Raw genomic sequence first — 15915 nt, 5'->3', positions numbered from 1 at the left:
CAAAAAGATGAAAAAGGAAAGAGTTGGACTAGCTCACCTCCAGGGCAACTTCTAGTTCTACCATGCTTAGATTCTAGGAATGCAGACCTTTTAAGCACTACCTGCAAGGCTATTTTACTGAAGGGTGATTCCCTACCCCATTCCTACATCCCCCAAATACATACACATGAAAATGTCAACTCAGTGGCAGCAAGGATCTGGAGTGACTTCCTCAGCACTACATTCTCAGAGTGAGGAACAGTGTCTGGCACGCAGTAGGTACTCAACAAATAGTTGTTGAACGAATGACTCCAGAGTTAGACATAAAGCAGGCAGTCGGGGGAGAGAGTTAATGGGATTTTATGGTTACACATTGTTTTGAAAGTTAATTGAAGGCAGATACTTCTTTTTCCAACTTGGAAAAATAACTAAAAAACTGACAGTAAATAGCAGAAGAATTTGGCAAGCCTTTTCCTTGATAGATGTTATTTAGGCTAACCATTTCTCCATTCTATTGTCTGCCAAGTACAGGACATCAAAATCAGTACTTGTCACAACTGCCAAAACAATAACAATTACACTATAGCAATGGTGACAAAAAGAGCTTATTGTCATTATACCAAATCTGTTCTGAGTTACTCATGCCCATTGCACATTTGCATCAGAATATCTCAGGGCAAGGTCTGCTTTATTGAGTGGAGAGAATATAATTTTCTTTCTGACTGGTGCAGGAAACACACTGCAGAAAAACGACTTGGAGATGCTAAACTTTTCATTAAGAAAAGGTTTTAATACTGCACCCTGTATGAGGCAAGCTCAGGCCAAATAGCTCCTCGTGGAGCTACTTACTCAGAGGACAGATGAAGTTGGGAGGAAGATATTACACTGAACAGCATCTCCAGCAACTGGTTTCTGAGCCAGATTGTCTTTCCAGATGTTTGGCTTCCAGCTACAAAAAAAGGAAATTCATATTTGAGAGACAACGGATGGAAAGAGATACAATATTTGCCACAGTAAGCAATCGTATTCACCAAACACTTAGTTCACTTAGGAATTTAGTCATAGATGAGACTCAAAATTTTAGCATTTGAGTCTAGAGTTCTATGCGATGCTTAAAAAGAATTTCAGGAAAGGTTCCTAAAGTTCCCTTTAGCGGAAGATGGTTTTGATGCTTCCCATCACCACCCCCCAAAAATCCTAAAAATTAGGTCAAATTTATCTTCTAGTAGAAAAATGGTTTTTTCCCATTATCATAGGCTGCAACATTTCTTGACCACCTACTACATGCTGGGCAGTATGGGAGGCACTGGGAACAGAGTGGTGGAGATTTTTAGTACTCTATCTCAATTCCTCTTCTCGATGCTTTTCCAAGCTAGGCCTTCAGCATGCCGATGTCACACTAAAGTCAAAGCTTGAATTGCAGAGTCCAGAATGAAGTCCATGTAAGAAGGAGGGGCGACTAAATAAGCTTACTTTTGTCCCATTATCCATCATTCATTCACTCCTTTGGTTAGCCAGTTATTTTACAAACCAATTCAGGCACACAAACCATGCTGCAGAAATAGGACTGATGAGGCAGCTTGGAGAAGTAGGGTCTGATTTCTCTCTACTTGGATTCTGTCCCCAAAGGTCTTAATCTCCCTGAACCTCCATTTCCTCATCTAGAAAATGGGAATAGTAATTCCTACTATTCGGGTTTGACCTAAGGAAAAGAGATTTTTCTAGATCGAGTAACACTTTCCAATAGAATCTTTTGGGAAAAAAAAAAAAAGAATGTTTTATATCTCCCCTGTCTGATACAGTAACCACTAGCCTCATGTGATTAGCGAGTACTTGGAATGTCACTACTGTGACCGAGGAACTGAACTTTTAATTGTATTTAACTTCTACAAATTAAAATAAATTTAAGTGGCCACATGTGGCTAGAGGCTTCCATGTTGGACAGCATAGATCTGGAGGGCCCAGGACAAAGTGGTCAGTGACTATTCCCTTCACACCTCCTCTAGCAGAAGGAGCATGACATAGCTCTTGTTCTGTGCCTGGTTGGGAGGAGAGAGCCTTAAAGAAATCACAAATGTGTGCATTAGAGTAAGCCCAACAGTTTTATAAGCAAAGGAGGTGACTTAACTGGCTTGATGGGACCAGGGAGGCATTTCTGCCTCCAGTGGGTGAAGGAGGGACTGGGGTGAACAGGGGGGGCATTTCTGCCAAGGAAATAGCACAGACAAAGCATGGCTGGAGGGCAGATCATCATACACTAGGATGTGTAGGGCCTTCAGAGCGCTGAAGTTGCGGCTCATCAGGGGAGCAAGGGTAGGAGAGATTCAACCAAGAAGGTAGGCAGGAACTGGATCATGAAGGATTCCACCTGTTGGCCTATAGCGAACCGAGTTTTATCCTAGAGGTCTTGGAAGCCATTCCAGGTTGTGAAGGAAGAATATGCAATTTGATGTGATTGCAACCCTAGTCATAAAAACTATGACCTCACAAGCCCGTACTTGGGAACAACTGCTCAGTTGTGGGTATCTTCCCCTTCCTGTGACTCAACCCTTCCCTCTACAAAATGGCCCCATGAGAGGTGGCTCTCAAGGGGTGCCATAAGGCTCATTCTCTGCCTTCAGACTGGTATCTGAGAAAGGTCTTCTCACCAGGCACCGAGGAGTCCAGGCCCCCATCCACACAGATCTGCCTCTCGTTCACCGAAGAAGGCTTGAGGGTGTACACAACAAACAGTCCGATTCTTAATGCAGAGAGAGAAGGATACTTTGAATGGTGAGCTCAACCCATGCTTGCTCAACACATATACAAGTTTTGTATACAGATCCACCCAAATCAGTTTCAAGGGAGGGTATGAGGGGAATCATGTTATTCTGTGATCAATGCAGTGTTTCCATAGACCTCTAAAATCTGCCTGGATTCATCAGAGCAGTTAGCTCTGGCTCTGCCAGATCAACAGAACAGATAGTGATGAGGATGGGAAGGGCTAAATACCAGGTCAGCTGGGACTGTCCTTTGGGAAATCTGCAAAAAGCAGACCTGTTGGGTCGATGGCTGATGAGGGTGACTGTGCTCATGGAAATTCTCGAATCATTGGTGTAGTAAGTGTGTCTCAGCACCAGGGAGCAGTGAGCGCATAGCCATGCTGGGAGTCTAGCAGACCCGCCCCTTTCCTCAACTCTCTGCCCTGAACAGAACTTCTAGAAGGTTCTAAGGAAATGGAATCTGCCACTACACTGAAGGGTAATGTTGCTGGGTTGAGTGCGGTCAGGAAAGAACTGGGGCCTATATTCCCTTGTGGAATAGTCCCAAACCCCTGCCCGTCCCCCTGGGAAGCCTGGCACAGTACCTGAGCAAGTCCTGGATGCTGAAGTGGCCCTTCAGCTGACAGCCCAAGATGGCAATAATGGTGGGGATCTTGGAGAAGGTGAGGCCCGGCTCATTGAAGAGGAAGACGAGCTTGGGTATAAGCTGGGCCTGGTGAGCAACCTCAGCATTCCGGGGTCCTTCCCTGTGAGCCCAGGAGTAGAGGCAGTAAAAGCTTTTACTGGAATGAACCAAATTTGCTGTGTTTCTGCTGAAAAGGTTTCCTAGGCTGGGCCTGCTCTGTGGCCCTCTGACTCCAGTGCTCTCTTGGCAACTCATCAAAATGCTGTCAGACACCCATTGAATATGTGTCTGCCAAGTGCCAGAGCTGCTCAGGGATGAGCCTCCCGTGCCCTTCCACCCCCGGAAACTGCCTTCAAAGACAACCCCAGTTATTGACTTTTAAGTTCTAAGCCTCGGGGGAAACTAATGCCGGTCTCAGAAAACTCAGAAGGAAGACAGCAGACTTGCGTGTGACCGCGGAGCACTTCCCAACAGTGCGGAGCCCTGGGCAAGTCTGTCTGGGTGTGTGCTCTTCCTGCTCGCCCCAAACCACAAAGTGGATGAATGCCACTGGGAGTCAAAGGGGAGAAAGAAAGAATTCAAGCATCTGCGCCCTCCTTCTTAGAATAATCACAAATTCAATTTCCAGTAAATTCGACTCCCCCCAAAGAAAACAGCTCCCGGGATAAACGTCCATCTTGTAGAAACCAGTAGAGAAAGAAAGTGGGAAAGGGAAAAAGAAAGATGAAGAAGGGGGAAGTGGGGTGGGTGACTCCTTCTTGAGCTGTCTTTTCAGGACTGATAGCATGAACTCTGCCAGGCTCCACATCCCCGATACACACAGGGGCAGCACCAGACCCGTTCTGTGTGTGGTCTGTATGCATCCACTTGCCAGGGAGAATGTGCACTCCTCCTGCAGGCTCCCGCTGTGTTTGGTACTTTCTTATCACAGCATTGAGCAGCCTGTTTGTCTGTATTCCTTCTCCACAAGACTGTCCTGTGGTTCTGGAACTTCCAGCACTAAGAACTGGGTATGAAATGGAATGGGTTTGCAGCAGATACCCAGTGAGTGGATGAATGAAAAGAGGGTCACAAATCTATTCAAAACATTGAAGGCACTACTGAAACAGCCCTCTGTGAGGAGGCAGGTGGCCGTGGGGGTGACCGGCCTGACAGGTAAGGAAGGAGTTGGGTTGTGAGGGTGGATTTCCTGCCTCCCTTCTCCTTTATTCTGATCCCAGTCCCCGGTTTTCTTTGGGGACCTACCATTTTCTAACTCCTCTCCATCCTTTCCAGAGGTGAAGTCATGCTCCGGCCAGGCCACGGGACCCAAGATGGCCCACTGAGACCCCATCCTATTGCTGAGACCAAGAAGGAAAAAAGAAGCCCTCTGTGCTACCTCTGTGGGCCGAGGATATGCTCTGAGGAGCTGCCCGGAGGCCATCATGCCATCTGCCCACATGATGCCAGCACGGAAGATAAGCGTGGACAAGACGGGTGACAGGTCTCAGATGAACCAGCGTGAACGCCACTCAGACACGTGTGAAGATCTGCCCCCTCCCAACCTATGAGCCAATAAAATCCCCTTTCTCAACCTTCCTTTTGCCCTCCCTCCTCCCTTCCTTTTTTCTTCCCTTCCTTCCCTCCATAAGTTGGTTTGAGTCGTATTTCTACCACTTGCAACCAAAAGAGCCCTGAACAATCTGAAAAGTGACTCAGAAGAGTCCATTAGAGGGAAAATAGGTTGGGAGGTAAATGTGACACAGAGAAGTGTTTCTGTTTGTTGAGCCCCTGAGAGTGTGCTAGTTAGAGCTGGAGAGTCCCCTCCTGGGGCCCAAATCCACGCCTTACATCCATGAGCCAGTGGGAAGGACACTGCCACAGACTGAATGTCTGCATCCCCCCAAAATTCATACGTTGAAACCAAACTGTAGATGTGATAGTATTTGGAGGCATGGTCTTGGGGAGGTAAACAGGTCATGATAGTGGGGCCCTTGTGATGGGATTAGTGCCTTTATAAAAGAGATCCCGGGGAACTCCCTCGCCCCTCCCACCAGGTGACATTATAGTGAGAAGACTGCTCTTAACCAGGAAGCGGGACCCTCACCAGACACAAAAATCTGCTAGGGCCTTGATGTTAGATTTCCAGTCCCTGGAACTTAGAGAAATCATTCTCTGTCGTTTATACACCATCCTGCCTATCGTATTCTGTTACAGCAGCCCACATGGACTGAGACAGACGTGCTGCCCGCCAGGAACCCAGTGCTCTGGAAATGGGAGAAGGCCGTGGCTGCTGAGCCCCTAGCCTGTCCTGCCCCCTCAGTTCCCTGTCTCAGCATGAAGCCATTGGTTCTAGCCCCCACCCTGCCAAAACCGGGCCTACCTTGGTGATCGAAGGATTTCTGCAAGGTGGGAAAAGAGGGAGAGCTCCAGGCTGTCCGCGGTGTTTGTCCAGAGCTGGAGACAACAAGCACACAGTGAAACCAAGACGCATGTGGGAAGGGACTCCGGCCAGGGTACGCATGCACGGCCCTGCACCTGGTCTCCTTAGGCTTGAAACCACTAACACCATTTAGCAGCTCAGGAATCAGTGCAGCTCTCCCAACACCTACAACTTAGAGGCTGCCTTTCCCAGGGGAAAGCTCAGACATGGTTCCTCTTGTCCCTATCTCTGCTGTTGCCCAGTGCTTCAGTGCAAGTCTGAATGGGAACAAAGGACACCTGCTATACCCTGTGCCTAGCCCTCAGCCCTGCAGCCACTCTCACCAGGTACAGCTCACCCTCACTGAAGCCTGGAAGGCAAGTGTCAGTCTTCCCAAGTTAGAGATGAGGAAACAGAGGCTGAGACAGACCCACTGAGGGACAGGTCCCTCTCACCACCAGCAAGTGCTAGGACTGGAATCAGAAGCTGAGTCTTGCCTGTCTGGTTTGATGCTTCCAGACAGATGCTACCAGATGCTACCAGAATGGTTTGTGACCACCCACCCAAGTGGTACACGTATCACCTTCTTCAGCTCCCACCTCCATGAAACCCTCACGACCCACTGCGAGCTGCACACCAAAGGGAATGCACTCAGATTCCTAGAGTGAACTTTCTCGCTCAGGTTGTTTCCATTTACAGTGAACAAAATGCAGCTGCTGACCGTCTGGCCGGGGCAGAGTGGATGGCATGCCTTTGTGTCTCCTGTCTGCTCCCCTTGAGGCAGCACTACTCTTTCTTATTTCCAAATAGAAATAGACACTTCCTAGGGCCAAGAATGGAGAAGGTTCTGACGTGGGATTGTAAGCGTGCACTCACAGGGCAGCTCAAAGAGCTCACACTTATAAAAGAGACCGTTTCTTGGAGGCCAGAAGTGCCCTGCGAAGTCCTAAAACGCTATCATTGTCCGCATGTAGTAGCTATAAAGAGTGAGGCTCAGAGAGACTCAGAAACTTGCTGGGCGCCCCACAGTTTCTAACTCGCAGAGCCTGGCTTCAAAGTCTGGTCTGTCTGGCCATCAAGCCCACCCTCTTGCCACCTCTCTGCGCTCTCCCTAGACATCTATCTCCTCTAGAGGAAGAACCGCAGGGTTAATAATCGACCTCACTTGAATCAAGCAGGTGACCGGGGCTCCATCCTCTTACGTGAGAGTGAGAGCAAAAGAACCTCAAAGGACCCAAGTTTCTGAGGAGGTCTGTGAAGGCAGGGACCACCCCTCTCTAGTCCCCACACATGCCACACAAAGGGCACTTAATAAGGACCCACAAAATTTTTTAAAAGAGTGAATATAAAGTAAATCAAAGTAAAATAAGTGGTTTGCTCTTAAGCCAGAAGCACACTAACAGATTCCCAGCTCCTGTGTGCTCAGCCACTGCCTGGCACAAACAGAGGAGGGCAGCGGCCATTTGGGAGAGCTGGTGTGGGCTGATGAGGCCCCAGTAGGGATGGGGGTAGGCACTCATGGTACCCCAACATGCAAGTCTGTAGGAGTCTGAGAGCCTGCACACTTGGAATGTTTATTCATGAAGTCAGTCATAGAGCAAATGCTTTGTCTGACTCGGTACCGGGAGATCTGAGACAGTGAGATCGGACTAACCAATCTTGTGTGGCCCTGAGCCCTTTACCTTTCCCACAGAATTGTATTACTGTTTCCTTTCCAGAGCATTAGAACAATAGCTGCCACACCACATTGGAGGCTGCCTAGCTCTTTAGAAATTACATAATACCAAGTATCTGGAATATGGAAAACATGGATAATTGAATCTTCTGGTTATTGTCCTGTGTCACATAACCTCTGTACTGAGAACTGCATCGAGATGTCTGGATCAGATTTCTTTAAATATCTAATGGATAATGCCTCAGATTTTACCCTCTCCCCACCCCTGGAACCACCTCACTCAGAATGGGCTGGTCTATCTCTTCTTTAAGGAACCTGAAGCCTCGACCTCCTGCCCCCCTACCCCTGCTTCTCACTTCCTGTCTCTCCTCTGCTTCTCACCTTCTTGTCTCTCCTTGCTTCTCAACCTCCTGGCCCTCCCTTGCTTCCCAACTTCCTGTCTCTCCCTGATTCTCAGTTTCCTGTCTCCCTCCTCCCTCTCAATTGTCTGTCCCAATCATCAAGCTTGGAACCCACCCTTTCTTTTGTAACCCACTCTTTTATCTCTAAACTTTTTCTCTCCTTGAAGAACCTGTCCCATCAATAGTGATTCTCCCACTGGCATTTTTAACCATACTTTTCTGCTGCTTCCTCCTCCTCAGCCTACAACCAGACTCAGGACCCTTAAGTCTTGAAACTTTCTCCTTTCTATTTTCTTCTCTTTTTTTCTTCTTCAACAGTCCACTAAATGTCTCAACTCCATCCTCCTCCCTTCACCTCACTTCTGACCCCAATACTTATATTTTTCTAGGCCTGTGAGTGACCTTCAGTTGACCTCCAAGTGACTTCCAAATTTTATACAATCCTACAAATTGCAAAACCTACAACTTACACATCCTTGCCCTTGCTTCACTTGATAGAGGCAGACATTTGGAAAAGTTCTCTTGTTTTTGAAATTTTGTCCTCCTAATCCTTTAATTTTATTTCATTTCATTTTGTTTTACCCTGTTTTTTTAGCTTCTGGTCTTTATGGGTGGCTTGTTTGCTTAACTCCAGCATTAAAAGCACCAGCTTACCTAAAAGTTTATTCAGGGAGGGGTAGGGTGGTACCCATGGTAATTCCAGGAGAAAGCTGTGGTTATGGGTAATTTCTAGGCCAGGCTGCTGGTGGACATGCTTCAGAGCCAAGCTGCTGAACTCAGCCACAGCATTCTGGAAGGTACAGGGGTGCGGCCAAGGCCTGCTACTTCTTATTTATCAGAGTGGTGAAGTCATTTATGCCTATCTCCTTTCCTCTTATGCTCTGGGAGCCTATATTCCATACCTGGCTGGCTTCCTGCATAACCTTCTCATCCATCTTCAGACCCAGATCCAGGACCTGGTTCGATTAGCTAATATTTTATTTAGGATTTTTGCAGCTATATTTATGAGTAAGATTGGCCTGTATGTTTTCATTTCCCATCCTGTCCTTTTTTGGTTCTGCAATCAAGATTGGCTCACAAAATAAGCTGGGAGTGCTCTCTTTCTAGTTTCCTGGAGGAGTTGATAAGGCTGGAATGGCTCATTTCTTGACTGGCAGAACTTCCCTACAGACAGCCTGGGCCTGGACTTGCCTTATGGACATTGTTTGTTCGTAAGATTTTAAACCTGTGATTCTGTTATTTGATGGTTATGGGACCATTTGGGTTTTTACTTCTTCCTGAGTGAATTTTGGAAACAAATTTTCTTGGAGATCGTTCAAATGAGCTAAGTGTTCCCATTTATTGGCACCTAATTGTTGGTCCTATTTTCTTGTTGCCTTTCTAATCGCTCATTCCTCTGTGGCTATGCTTCCCTTTCCTTCCTAACATTATTTAGCTGTGCCACCTGTTTGTTTTTTTCCTCCCTCAGCCAATCTCAACAGCTCTGTCTGCATTATGAGAACTAGTTATGGGCCTTGGTGATCCTTTCTATGTTTGTTTCTTTTCTACTTAAGTAATGTTCTCATCTTTTTTTCCTTCTTTCTTTCTTTCTCTGAATTTTGTTTTGTTTGTTTTCTTGTTGGGGGTTTTTGTGTTTCCATTTCTGTTTATTTATTCTAACTTCATCTAAAATTCTGTTCATTAATTTTAAATGTTCTATTTTCTTTTTTTTTTAAGATTTTATTTATTCATTTGACAGACAGAGATCACAGGTAGGCAGAGAGGCAGGCAGAAAGAGGAAGGGAAGCAGGCTTCCTGCCGAGCAGAGAGCCCAACACAGGGCTCGATCCCAGGACCCTGGGATCATGACCTGAGCTGAAGGCAGAGGCTTTAACCCACTGAGCCACCCAGGCGCCCCTGTTCTATTTTCTAATACATATACACTGATGACAATACATTTTCCTCTAAGTCTATCTTTCAGCAGCAGCCCCCAACAGTGCTCTGTAATACACAGTGTTATACAGTGAGTTCCTTTCACTCAGTTCTTAATCACTTCTCGTCTGAATGAACTTCATTAATCTTCTCTATCCCACCGTCTTTGCTAAAATTCAGGTTTCAAAATCTTCCACCTAGATTTCTGTAGCAATCTCATGACCCACTCTCCCTTGCCTTGGACTCCTGCCACCAAAGTAATAGGCTTAAAATAAAATTCTAACTTGTCATTCTTTAGTTAGCATCCTTGGGTATCAGGAATTTAGCAAGACTTAGTAATAATCTAAAAATTATCTAGAAAGCCTTTATCCTAACAATTTAACTTTGATCATTTGTTCAAAGGAAACAGTTTTTAAAGCGGGGGAAATATATGCACAAAACAACAAAATAACATTTATTCAAAACAACAATATAGGGGGAAAATCTAAGACTTTGACAATAGAGGAACAGAGAAGAAACCACAAACTTGCTATAAGACAGATATTATTCTGATTCAGAACAAATCTCATAAAAGTCCATAACAAATGTTTTTAAGTGTGATGTTCTTATCATTAACAAGCATTATTGGTGAGGGTCATTGAAGGAGTAATGATGGGAGAGTCGAAGAGCGTGGCTAAAGCATTGGGCTTGCTGGGAGCCTATGAGATTAAGAAAGGGTATGATGTAATGGAGGGAACCTTGAATTCTTGATTGGACAGGTCTCACAAATGCTCTTTTGGACTTTTAGTGACTTGTGTGCAGTGGGACAGCACAGGTCACAAGGGATTTCCTAGCTCTCGTGTGTTTCTGGTTTTTGATACCTCCCTCCTTTATTTCCTGGTTCCTTGTACGTTTCTCATCTTCCTTTCTCAAGCCCTATTTCCTCCCCATTTTGCCTGTCCATGGACTGGTGCTAAGTCTTTGTCACTGTCTGGTTCTTAGAGTCCCAGACTTTGGAAGATGAGCTCTAGGGGGATGTTCTCCCTGTCTCTCCATCTCATAATGAGATGTAGTATGTATTCTTAACAGAGGAGCATTTGGAACTGGAGTCTGAGTACGAGAGAGTAAGGGTTGTGCAAGTGACTGGCTTGGCTGATGGTTTCTCCTCCAAAGGTGTGGACTCAACAGCTTCCTAAAGTGGTCAGATGTGAGGCAGACAAGCAGAATATTAGTGTCTTTTCCTTTTTGTTAAAAGTGTTTTGGGGCACCAGGGTGGCTCAGTGGGTTAAGCCTCTGCCTTTGGCTTGGGTCATGATCTCAGGGTGCTGGGATCAAGCCCCACATCTGGCTCTCTGCTCAGCAGGGAGCCTGCTTCCTCCTCTCTCACTCTGCCTGCCTCTCTGCCTACTTGTGATCTCTGTCTGTCAAATAAATAAATACAATCTTTAAAAAAAGTGTTTAGAAGAAAAAAGAAGAGTCCATAACAAATATCTTTCATGTCTGTTATGTGAGAAAAGGCAGGACTTAAAATATGTCTATGCTATGATCATGACTATGATATAAAAATATATGTGGGGGCACCTGGGTGGCTCAGTGGGTTAAAGCCTCTGCCTTCAGCTCAGGTCGTGATCCCAGGGTCCTGGGATCGAGCCCCGTGTCGGGCTCTCTGCTCGGTGGGGAGCCTGCTTCCTCCTCTCTCTCTCTCTCTGCCTGCCTCTCCACCTACTTGTGATCTCTCTCTCTGTCAAATGAATAAAATCTTTAAAAAATATATATATGTGTGTGTGTATTATGCATAGAAAGTACAAAAACGCCATGCCTTAAAAAGTTGACAACAGTCATCTGGATCTCAGAAATCAAAGCTTCCACCCCCATTTTTCTGTACTTTTAAATATTCTATAATGAACATATATCATTTTTAAATTTTAAAAAAATCCATTTTTAAAATCCTTCCATGGACTGCAGCAGGGACTGGCTAATGTGCACGTCCCATCCCACAGCCGAGCATCTCTCACCTGTCATGTCTCCTTCCCCCTCCAACCTCCCCTCTGCCTGCAACACACAGCCTGGCAGGCACCCTCCAAGCCACTTGCTCTGAAATCCCCAAGGCTGTTCCCATCCTTCCTGTCTGCCAATAGCATACACTCCACCCCCTCTGAACACATTCCACCCCACCCAGCCCTGGAGTCCCTGATCTACAAATCTGACCCAACTGTGCTTTCACCCCAGCATGTCTCCAGGACGTGGTCAGTGCCTGACCCCAGAGGCACTCAGTAAATGGTGTTTTGTGACTACAGCAATTCAGCTGAAGCTCTGTGCAGTCCCCCTCACCTAGCCTCAGTCCTGCCCTCAGGGTCTCTCAGTCAGCACTTTTAAGGAATATTTGTCAACAGCAAAGCACCATCCAAAGGAAGCAGAGTATATATATTTTAAGCCTATCTATATCTATATCTACATCTACATCTACATCTATATCTATGTCTCTATATATGGTATCCTCCAGTTTTAGAATCCATTCCCAGATCCTATCTGGTTTCACCCCCATGCCAGCCTGTGTGAGGGACATGATGCTTCCCATCTCATACACGAGAAGACTAGAACTCAGAGAAATTAAGACACTTGCCCAAGGCCACACAGTCCATTGATGGGCTCATATAAATTATAAACCCAGACCTCCCCGGGTCCAAAGCTTTTGAGGTTTTCCTTCTCTCCGCTCCCATGGTTACTGAGGAAGCTGGCCTGAGTTTAGAGGAAGCTCCAGAAGTTCTTTACCATCACACACACCCACTCCTTCAGGGCTAATGGCCAGTCTCCAGTTTACCTCAAAATTGCAGAGGATGTGTTGAAAGACGCCAACGTTGGTGACAGCAGATGACCCGAAGCCTAGCTCTGCAGTGCCAGCAATCGAGAGGATGAGCTGAAAAATTCGATGGTTTAGGAGAGAGGTCTTTTTCCTCAGGAGAAAAGCCATTATCTGAAAAAGTTAAAACACAAAGCAATTTCCTCATGAATGCATCACTAGAACTCTTTCTTCTTTGCCTGCTTGTTCCTACCAGTACCTGTCATCTGCTCAGCCAGCAAGTCCTCTGCTCTCTGCTGTTACCTCCTTCATTCCCATGTTCTCAGAGGAAAAACACACCCCAACTTCTGTGTCTGCTTCTGACCAGGGTCCACTTTTCTGTACTTGTGTACGTGTGTGACTTGACCTCTCACTAGGGACCCCCTGCTTCTTCCTGAAACTCCCCCACTGTGTTTCCAGAATGCCATTCTCTCTTGGTTTCCCTCTACATTTCTTATTTATTTATTTATTTGTTTGTTTCAGAGGTAGAGTGATTCATCAGTTGCATATAACACTCGGTGCTCATTACATCATGTGCCCTCCCTAATGCCCATCACCCAGTTACCCCAACCCCTACCCATCTCCCCTCCAGCAGCCCTCAGTTTGCTTCCTAGAGTTAAGAGCCTCTTATGGCTTGCCCCCTTCTCAATTTTCATTTCATTTTTTTTCCTTCCCTTCCCTTATGTTCAATCATTTCTTAAATTCCACAGATGAGTTAAATCATGGGATATTTGTCTTCCTCTTACTGACTTATTTTGCTTAGCAAAATACTCTAACTCCATCCATGTCATTGCAAATGACAAGATTCCACTCTTTTTGATGACTGAGTAATATCCCATTTTAAACACACACACACACACACACACACGCTTTCTCCATCCATCTGCTGATGGACATCTTGGTTCTTTCCGTATTGTGGTTATTGTGAACACTGCTGCTATAAACATTGGGGTGCATGTGCCCCTTTGGATCGCTATGTTTGTCAATCTGTTTGCAGTGTGTCAAGGCTGTCATCATCAAGACAGTGTGGTACTGGTACAAAAACAGACACATAGATCAGTGGAATGGAATAGAGAACCCAGAAATGGACCCTCAACTCTATGGTCAACTAAACTTTGACAAAAACAGAAGGATATCCAATGGAAAAAAGACAGTCTCTTCAAGAAATGTTGGGAAAATTGCATAGCCACATGCAGAAGAATGAAAACAGACCATTTTCTTACACCATACACAAAAATAGACTTAAAACAGATGAAAGACCTAAATGTGAAACAGGAAACCATCAAAATCCTAGAGGGGAACACAGGCAGCAACCTCTTTGACTCAGCCACAGCAACTTCTTGCTAGACATATTTCCAAAGACAAGGGAAACAAAGGCAAAAATGAACTATTGGAACTTCATCAAGATAAAAAGCTTTTGCACAGCAAAGGAAACAGTTGGCAAATCTAAAAGACAACCTACAAAATGGGGGAAAATATTTGCCAATTATTATCAGATAAAGGGCTAGTGTCCAAAATCTATAAAGAACTTATCAAACTCAACACACCCCCAAAAAACAAAAAATCCAGTCAAGAAATGGGTAGAAAACATGAACATTTCTCCAAAGAAGACATCCACATGGCCAACACATACATGAAAAAATGTTCCATATCACTCAGCATCTTGAAAATACAAGTCAAAACCACAGTGAGATACCACCTCACACTGGTCAGAATGGCTTAAATTAACAAGTCAGGAAGTGACAGATGCTGGTGAGGATGCGGAGAAAGGGGAACCCTCCTACACTGGTGGTGAGGAATGCAAGCTGGTGCAACCACTCTGGAAAACAGTATGGAGGTTCCTCAAAAAGTTGAAGAAAGAGCTACCCTATGACTAAGCAACTGTACTACCAGGTATTTATCCTCCTGCATTTCTTTGTGCTCTTTCTCATTTCCCTTTACCAAATCCTGCATTCATAACCATCCCATAAATGTTGCTGTGTCACCAGGAAGCCACCACATCCCCATGAGCCCAGCTGCACCAGCATCTTACTTTAGACTGCAACCACCCAGTGTGCCTTTCTGCTGTGCTGGGCCCAGGGAAGCAACAACATATCAGGATGGAGCCACTGGGATCCCAGGGGTCCAGACCCAACTCAGAGACTAATGAGAGGGATCCCACTTAGTCTTATATCTCTGTTGACCTCAGTCACACAAAATTCAGGTTGCCTACCCATCTACTGGTACCTGGCTTCTCACCCGTCTCATCCACCACTCAATTCCCTAAGCCTGGATCTGACACCATCCAGCCATTCACCCTGTCCTCCCAGATATCCTCTCCAATGTGCTATTGGGAAGTCTTGCTTGCTGGTATAAACTGCATGTTTGTGTCCTCCCCAAATTCATGGGTTGAAATCCTATCCCCCCAGTGCAGTGTTATTTGGAAATGAGTCCTGTGGGAGGTAGTTAGAGTTAGAGGGAGTCATGAGGGTGGAGCTTTATGGTGGGATTAATGCCCTTGTAAGAGTCACAAGAGAGCTTGATCCCTCCCTCTGTCATGTGAGAATACAATGAGAAATTGGCCATCTGCAATCCAGAAGAGGGCCCTCATCCAACCTGGCCATGGTGGCACTCTGATCTTAGACTTCCCAGCCTCCAGAACTGTGAGAAATAACTTTCTGTTGTTTACAAGTCACCCAGTCTGTGGTATTCTGTTAAAGCAGCCCAACTGCCTAAGATGACCCGTGATCAGTGAATACTCATTATCTTTCCAGACTGCTCCAGTCACTTCTTAGCTATATCTGAAATCTGACCATTCCCCACTCCCTGATCCAGACATAATTAGGATGGCTGAAAGTTGCTTGAGAAAAATTGCACATGCAGGCTGACTGGTTTCACTTTGTAGTAATAGTGTCAAATGCCAAAGTAGTCCCCATTTGGCCTGGGAGTCCAACACCATTTTTCTAGTAAGTCTGTTTTCTTCATCTTAAAGATGAGGTTTTCATCTCTTCTCCTCTCTCCCCAACCTCCCTTTGCCTCCACCACCCCACTTCACACTCCGCCGAGAAGACAGAACCCATCAGACATGAACGCTCTCATCTTCCCATACCAGATCCACTGATGCCTGCTTGCACTCCTTCCTGTCTTAAACAGGGTCTCCATCCACGTGGCCCCTGGAACACACCCCTCACCTTCTCGAGGACATGGCCCAGTGGGAGAGCTTTTCTCTCTTTCTCCTGTTACTTCTTCCCACTGACAAAAATGCTCTAATATTTCTCATCTTTAGAACCCTCCCAACCACCCTGAGTGGCTCAGTCAGTTAAGCATCTGCCTTCAGCTCAGGTCATGATTCCAGAGTCCTGGG

At 45.8% G+C, this 15915-nt stretch overlaps 1 protein-coding gene across 3 annotated transcripts in view; it reads right to left on the bottom strand.

The window, feature by feature from the left end:
* Positions 1-15915, bottom strand: part of WDFY4 (WDFY family member 4) — a 279441-nt gene that overhangs the window by 156039 nt on the left and 107487 nt on the right. For all 3 annotated transcript variants that reach the window (XM_047702650.1, XM_047702652.1, XM_047702651.1), the window contains exons 24-28: positions 12555-12707; positions 5729-5802; positions 3326-3487; positions 2628-2719; positions 829-928 (exon numbers count right to left, since the gene is read on the bottom strand). In XM_047702650.1, the coding sequence (XP_047558606.1) occupies positions 829-928; positions 2628-2719; positions 3326-3487; positions 5729-5802; positions 12555-12707 (581 nt within the window). The remainder of the gene's footprint in view (positions 1-828; positions 929-2627; positions 2720-3325; positions 3488-5728; positions 5803-12554; positions 12708-15915) is intronic.

The sequence above is a fragment of the Lutra lutra genome, chromosome 14, assembly GCF_902655055.1.
Source record: "Lutra lutra chromosome 14, mLutLut1.2, whole genome shotgun sequence".
NCBI lineage: Eukaryota > Metazoa > Chordata > Mammalia > Carnivora > Mustelidae > Lutra > Lutra lutra.
This window is presented reverse-complemented; position numbering and strand designations above follow the sequence as displayed.